The 7956-nt window shown below is 42.2% G+C and overlaps 1 protein-coding gene across 2 annotated transcripts; it reads right to left on the reverse strand.

The window, feature by feature from the left end:
• Nucleotides 1–321: 321 nt before the first annotated feature.
• TEX36 (testis expressed 36) lies at nt 322–7728 on the reverse strand. 2 transcript variants are annotated; one of them, XR_005257390.1, is made up of 5 exons: nt 7583–7728; nt 6583–6714; nt 4829–4909; nt 2779–3516; nt 322–378 (listed from the first exon to the last, which is right to left on the reverse strand). XR_005257390.1 is itself a non-coding variant. In XM_038140900.1 (4 exons), the coding sequence occupies exons 1-4, from the start codon at nt 7628–7630 to the stop codon at nt 3244–3246; spliced, it is 534 nt and encodes a 177-aa protein (XP_037996828.1). In that variant the 5' UTR covers nt 7631–7728; the 3' UTR covers nt 2569–3243. The 2 variants fall into 2 exon arrangements, 1 of the variants encoding a protein (XP_037996828.1); XM_038140900.1 differs by lacking the exon at nt 322–378 and having other exon boundaries at nt 2569–3516.
• Nucleotides 7729–7956: the final 228 nt, after the last annotated feature.

Genomic DNA, 7956 nt, shown 5'->3' on the forward strand with positions numbered 1-7956 from the left:
CATGGAGTGATTGGATTATGAAGGCAGTGATTAGATTAACAGCAGATGACTTGGAAGTCAAACTGCTGCATCCTCACTGAATTACCAGCTCCAGCAGCAGCAGAACTCCCCCTTCCAGTGCTCCCCACAGTCCCAGCTTGAAGGACTTTAAGTCTTTAGACACCAAGTAAACAAAAGACAAAATTTCCATTTAGCCTCCTATTGTACCAAAGCCAGTGTGCTCTCACAGAACACCAGGGTCTCTAATGACTGTAAACAGCACTTCATTGGTCACACCACCTCACAAATGACACAGCTATGAAAGGTGACATCCAGCTTACCAGGGGCATCACGGGCTGAGCAACAGCAGCTTTGAGGGAGTCCATGTCCTCACATCTCCTTATCAGCAAGCAGGACAGAAAGAAGGAAAAGAAAACCAAGCACAGTTTAAAGAAATGAACATTACACTGCAGACCCAGGCACAAGACTGTCACCCAGCACAGCTCCAGCAGCCACCGGAGAACCAAGGGGCTCCAGCTGGGCATGGAGACTTCAGTGGCAAAGTTGTTACTCTTCAGCTCAGCTTTGCTAATCACAGAATCACAGAATATCCCGAGCTGGAAGGTCCCACAGGGATCATCAGCCCAGCTCCTGGCCCTGCACAGACACCCCAACAATCCCACCCTGTGCCTGAGAGCATGTCCAAACCCTCCTGGAGCAGTGGCAGTCCTGGGGCTGTGCCCATTCCCTGGGGAGCCTGTTGAGCCCTCTGGTTTAACTTTTTAAACTTGAATTCGTTTCAGTTCTGTGAATTTAAGTAACACACTGAAAATACTTTTAAATTAACACAAAAAGGATTTCCTAAAAATGCTGTCCCTACATTGATGCAGGCCCAGGAGACAACACAGAGAGCACCAATACTCCTTGGAAAGGATTAGAGGATGAAGGCTGTTGTTCCTGTGAAGAGGGTGTTTGGGTTTGGTTTTTTAAATAAAACAATGCACAAAGTAAGTCCATCCTTATCAGCAGCACTTAGAACAGTATGTGGCTGATTTAACCCACAGTATGATCATTCTGCTGAGCCCACCTACACCTGTCTGATCCCAAAGAACTCCCAGCCAAGAGCACTTTCCAGCACTGACCAGAAAATTTCAGGGGAGTTATCAGCCTCATTTCCATTTCTTCCATTCCCAAAGAAACAAACAAAAGAAAATGATGTTCAAAAATGTTTCAACTCAACAGGACCTTCCTCACAGGGACATTATCATCACAAGAGTAAACAAACTGATGGTTTCTATCCAAAGTACACAAATTTATCTGAGGAATTCATTATTCATTTCCAAATTCAGTGCATTGTGTCTCCTGTTATTTACCCAAGAAACACTGGCAGAGCATGAGATGTGTGGGAATCACCTGTTTTACTCAACCCACCACAGTGTATTTCAGTTTATAAGGGTTTCATGATCTCTTCAGTTTCTTCTCTGCAATCTTTATTACAATATAGTTGAAAATATATATTAATCCACAGGTACTGTTTTTTTTTTTCTTTTTTTAAAGCCACATTTTAACCAAAAATAGGAAGAAAAAAAAAAAGAAGAAGAGGGGGGAAAAGAAATCTGGAGTGTTTCTATTGGTGTCTTAAGGCATAACAAACTCCAGCAATTTATTTCACCACATCCAGCTGTAATGCTAAACCACAGATAAACATTACTAATGGAACAAGAATGTGTTCCTTCCTTCTGATGGAGGTCCAAAATTGCCCTTTGGAGTTTGCCAAACAGCATGGGGCACTTCATTCACCATGTGATTGGCACACACTTCAGTTCTGAATCAGTCTGGGGATGAAACTGTTGGCTAAAGCTCTGGAAATTCTGACTCTGGAGCTGTCAGGCAGGCTGTCTTTACTTTGAGAAAATGCAATTCTTTTTAATAGCACTATGTTACTTGGCTTTTTATTTGGTTTTACATTGTTCATTGATGTTTTGGATTTTGATGTATTGTGTAGCACCCCAAGAACTCTAACAGGGGGAACTCCATTAAAAAATGAGCTTATTGTTTCAACATGTGCTAATAAACATGCTGCACGTTTGGGGAATCTAATCCCATCTATTTTGATGGCACACAAAAAGGCCTTCAGCCACTGCAGGCTGATACCAAAAAATGCATCTGTTCACTGAAAGGCAGATATGTCATTTCTTAACTGAGCTCATGTTCAAGGCAGCTCTTATAATGCAGGGAATTCTAAGGGTCAAGGGTTTATTTTTCCATTTATCTTGTAAAAAAAGGAAATTATCTCATAAACTTATGATTTATTTTTTTTAGTCAACATTATTTTGCATAGCAACAAGCTTATTTGTAGGCTATTTTAAGACACATAGCTTAGGTTATTATTTTATTTTATTGATATTAATGGAAAAGATCCAGAAGAGGAAACATCATCTGGAGGTCTGACTCTAGGTGTGACTCAACTGCCTGCCACATCCTAACATCAGTGAATATTCTGGGAGCAGAGTGCTTGGAGTTTGAATTATCTTCCTTGGGGACATGTAACTATAAAATCAGGAGTTCTTTTTAAGATCCAGTCCACCCCAAACTCAAACCTCCAGGCAGCCTTTCACTTCAGCTCAAGTTTTTTTCCCCCTTACAGCCATGAATTTAATTTTTGAGTGCACAAATGTTGTTCACAACACTCTTATCTTTTTTCACTTCTACAACTGCTGTGCTACAACACTGACTTTGCACAGCAATCCCATGCACAGCTTCTTTTTTATCTACTTTCTGTAATGGCTGGTCACCTACCTTCTGAACCTTTCTGAAACCTTTCTGAAATGTTTCTCTCTTGCCTGAACACACAGGGGTTTGGCTCCCTGCTGTGGTAATCCCTCATGGATCCAGGTCCATTATGCTCCTGTGTCAATACAGGTGCTGGCAGCTGCCTGAGGTACAGCCCTGCCACTGATTCAGAAGCTGAAGGAGCTTTTGTATCAAGATGAGGGTCAACCAGTATCAGGTAACACAAGCACAATCCCTGTCTGTGTTCTCCTAGCAGATGTATGTCTAAAAATATGCACAATCTTGTTTTTCCTTATAATGCTCCTCTTCTTTAAAGGTTTTCTAGAAACGTATGTTTTCAGAGTAATGTCAGGTAATGAACTCAGCCGTACTGCCACGTGCACTTCACACAAAGGTTTATTCCTTCACCGTTGTTTTGAGTAGTGAAAGGCTCAGATTTGCTCGGTGGATGTTCCAGAGGTGTTCTGCTGATTAAGACGTCTTGTGTGGCTTCAGGGCTTTCTCATCCTCAGCAGGAGGACGGCTGGAGCTTTGTTTGTGGTCGCTGTGGCTCTGGGTGTGGTGTTTGGGATAGCGCCTGTGAGACTGCTCCTCCTTTTCGGGGCTCTGACCTGACACAAACGTGCTCTGGTACACGGTGACGAAGCCTTCCCTGCTGCTCCGGCCTGGCACGCGAGACCACTCAAAGAAGTTATGGGAGTTCTGTCTCTGCTTCTCTGGATCCAACTTCCTCACGCCCATGCCCTACAGGAAAGAAAGGAAAGAAAAATTCATGCAACCATATGACTTCCAGTCACAGCTTCACAGATGAATCTTGTAACAGTCACTACCCCACTGGGAAGTGAATGAAGCTGTTACCACAGTGATTGCAAGAACTCACGGTCGACCTTTAGCAAGTTAAAAATAATATTGTCAGACTAGCCTGTATGAACATTTTTGGTTGCATATATAATGGGAAATCTGCTGACCTTCCACCTCTCAGAGCTAATAAACCACTCTTACTTTGCATTTCTGTAGCACACCAGCTACTCAAGGCTATTTAGCTACACTCGGCTAAATTAATCTTCAGAGGCACCCAAAGAAATAGGTTAACAATTCTAGGTTTGGACTGCAGTAAAGAAACTGAGACAGACCATGAAATCTGAATCTTCAGTGCTATCCCTTGTGTGTCCAAACACACAGAGACAGAGCCTGATTTTCACACTCCACAGCTCGCAGGAAATTTAGCTGGAATTATGGTTGATCAGTATCTCTAAAACAATGAGACACTGCCCAAAGTGCACAGAAATTGAGGTTACTCAGAGAATAATGAATTCCAAAAAGTCTAGGCCTGACAGACCCCAAAATCAGACAAACTCCCAATATCACAATTCACTGCTTCCTCCTTTACTCATTATCCTGTGAACTGCACTATTTCTTTTGCTGCCTGGAATAAAACCAACAATGTAAGGGGAATGGAAGAACAAGAAACTGTTACCCACAGAGAAAAGCCCCAAAAAATTTAATTCTAGTCAAAGTTGTGGCTTCTGCAGCAGCACACATTTAAACAGGTGTATTGCAAAGAATTCAAAGAATGCATTCTTGAGATATATTGTTTAAATTTTTGATAAAGACGAGCCTGAACAGAATATTTGGGACTGCAAATTAGAAGTTGCTGGATATCTACAAAAATTCCTTGCAAGGCAAATCACTTAGAGCAGACTTATAGGACATTTAACTGGGTACAAAACAAAACCAGGAATATTAGAAAATACTAGAAAATGTCAAAGACCCAAATCATGGTTTTTTGCTTCCCTTTGCATCACACCATTCCCAAAGACTGCACGTGCTGCTGCAAATCTGTGACAGTCCCAGAGATGTCCTAGCCCTCTACTTATAAAAAGTGTATTTTTCTTGGCTATTTACATTTTTCTCTTCTCACAGTTTTAGCATCTATATTGTCTTTTTTTTTTTAGCTTTCTTTCTTTTTTTTTTTTTCCAGGGGACATAAAAGATGCTGTGTTTAATCTCTGGCAGATCTGAAGTTGCTTGCTTTGTCTCAGTGCTGGGTACTTACCAGGTCAAAATACTCGACTGCATTGCATATGTCATGTCTGTTGTCATGAGAAGAGAATGGGAAATTGTTGTTTCCTGCTTTCTGCAAGAAAAGAAATTATAGCAAAAAAAAATTAAACTCTGTTTGGAGTCTATTTGTCTTTGTTCTTATATTGTGAGATTACAGCTGCCTTGGTTCTAGCACAGAAGTCATATTCCTATGTTAAATATTCACCTGCATATGATTTTATAGGGGTAATGTGCACTTTTAATTTTTTTTAAAATAAAATGACCAGGAGGATTTGCTGAATATATACATAATTAATATAAAAGTGCAAATTTTCAAATAAGAAATGATACATTCTTTCTGCAAAGCAGCAAAACACTAGATATATGTCAGGATTGCCTTGCTTGATTTAGTAGTAGGCCTAGAGCTAATTAAAATAAACTACAAAAGGGACCTCAAAACTGAATTAGTCTGTGATTTACGAACTGAATGTCATGGACACTGCTTGTTGCAGGGGAAGTTGAAAAGGTATTAATTGCTTAACTAATTTATAATCTCATTCTTTAACATGATGTTCATCCAGTCTCTAAATGAAGCCAGAGTTTCAGAAGAAAAAAAAGACAACTGCAAAAAGAGCTATTTTAGAAATACTGAACATATCTGACTTTTCAAATGTTATCAGTGCAGTATCCCAACTGTGATATTCCACTCCAAACAGAAAAGGAAGTTTTAATGTAACACAGTCTAAAAGAAGTGTTTCGAGAAGAGGGGAACCTGAAGGAGTTCTAAAGATCAATGTGACTGGAGGCCTGATCCAGCGAGAAGATTCATCAGACACAAAATGTGCCTGCACGGGGTCAGCTCCATGGTCAGATCTCAGGATAATTGGTTTACTAGGCAGATTCTCTTCCTTTTTTTTAGGTCTATTTACCAGTTGATAAAACCTAGCCTTTTCAGGGTGGCAGTGGCTAAGGCCAGATGTTGCACAGAAAGGTAGATGTAATATTAACACAGTGTACACTCATGTTACAGTATAATCTCCTTTTCATAGTCCCAAGCTTCCCTTTCAAATATTCCTTCCAAGCCCTTCATTTCTGCCCTCCATTATAGCAAAACCAGAGAAATGAACCCGCTGTAATTGCTGTGCCTATAGAAAATGAAAATAGAAAATGTTCTGTGCCCAAAGCAGATGGATAAAGCAAAGCTCGGTGTGATGATAAAATAAGGATATAAAAAGTTGCTTACAACACTGAAACATTTTAAGTACTTGTGATTTTTAAAAATGCTGTATTTCTTTTCATCACAAAATATTTCGCAAACCCCATTCTTAATCAAGCCTTAAAAATGTTTGAAATGAGGAGCTTCTAACTTTTTAATGATCAAAAAGAACACCCCTTTGTGTGAATATACTGAATTTCCAAAATTCATTGCCAAACAGCTGATCAAATTTCCATTAAACCTTCTTACACGGCTTCACACAGGCTGCGGGCTGAGATTGATCACAACGCATTCGGTGTCTCAATAATAAAAGAGAAAATCAGCAGTTATACAGCAGGACTTGGAGCAGCTAAAATTATGAGTGAGTAACAGGGAAATATGTTTCTTCCGCAGCACAGGCAGCAATCACTCCATCCCCTGAGGCACAAAGTCTGCCAGCCCGCTGTGACTGCTCCGCTAACGACCCCGAGTGCTGCTCTTACTCACAACTTAGCGAAGTGACAACTTGCAAAAGAGCTCCGAAAATCGGCTGCGCTGCCACAGGAACTCACCTGCACCCGAGCTTTGTATTGCAGCGGCATTCTGTGCTCCTGGCCCACAGCGGCTACAGAGTTCAGGACATGCTTTAGTGAAGCGGTTGTTACTGATTCCAGCTCGCCCAGCTCCCGTCCATCGTGAGAGAACTAGAAAATAATGATTATGACCCTTTAAAATAAAAGCTAACTGGAAAAAAATAAACAAAACAACAAAACCCAAAACCAACAAAACCCAAATAACAAATAAAGATGATCAGAAATGTGGGCAAAATGGTATTTTCTCGTTTATTTTTTATTACTTGGATTGCAGCAGCACCTAGTGGCACCTGGAAAAATGAGCCTCACACACACACAACAAAACCTGACCATAAAGACGTTCAAACGCCGATAAAACAAACAGACAAGAATTTTAGGAATCTTCAAGACAAGAATGTCCAGGAACTTTTTGAAAACTGTTTACACAGCAATAACCACCAAGGAAAACAACGACCTTCTAACCCCCCTCCCCCTCCTACTGTAGTACAAGTTTGAAAGCACAAAACTTTTGGGAACAGCTCAACCCAACATCAGGCCAAAGGGTTCAGAGAGTGAGGAGCAGCCTGTGCCAGGAGTGTCACGGTGCCCTGGAATGCCCCAGCCCAGCGTTTCTGATCGGATCACAGGGTTCTCCAGGAGGCAAGGACTGAGGCAAACCTTGGCTGGAGCTCTCCAGAAGAGAAGGAAAATCAACCAGGGCTAACTATCAAATAAGAGACCTCCAGCATTGCTGGAAAACTGGGGCGGGGGAATGCGGGGGGGGGGGGGAATATGGAATCAAGCCAGGGTTACTTAACAACTTAACAAGCCAGAACTTTTGCACACTGAATACGTAGGACACTCTTTCCTCGTAAACCTCAGGAACGGGAGGACTCATTTCCGACTAAAGGACAAAATCACCCTCAGCATGGTGCTTTTCTGAGAGTTTAAGGATCAAGAAGGCCTGTGGGGGACACGGGGGCACCTGCTCGGCCCTTACCCAGTCGCTACTGTGCCCCCCGCTGTGCTCACTCCCGTCCTTGGCCATGGCTCGATGTCACTGCCACTCCGGTCACTCTGCCAGCGCCGCCGCGGTTCCCTGGAGACCTGCTCGGGGAGCGGCCGGGCCGTGGAACCCTCCCCTGTGACCTCAGAGCCCCCCGGCGTTTCAGCGAGATCCACAGCACCAAAGCAGCGCTGCTCCTGCTCGGGTGCTGCAGGGGAGAGGGAAATAGCAGCTCGTTGAATGTTGCATGTTGAATGTTGGAAACAACAAATCAGTTCTACACAATCATTTCAGTGACACTTTACAGCCTGAATAGGAACGGGTGGGGAAAGGAGAGGTGGTTTTGAGGAAAACCCAAAGGATGTTAG

This window comes from Motacilla alba, chromosome 6 (assembly GCF_015832195.1).
Source record: "Motacilla alba alba isolate MOTALB_02 chromosome 6, Motacilla_alba_V1.0_pri, whole genome shotgun sequence".
NCBI lineage: Eukaryota > Metazoa > Chordata > Aves > Passeriformes > Motacillidae > Motacilla > Motacilla alba.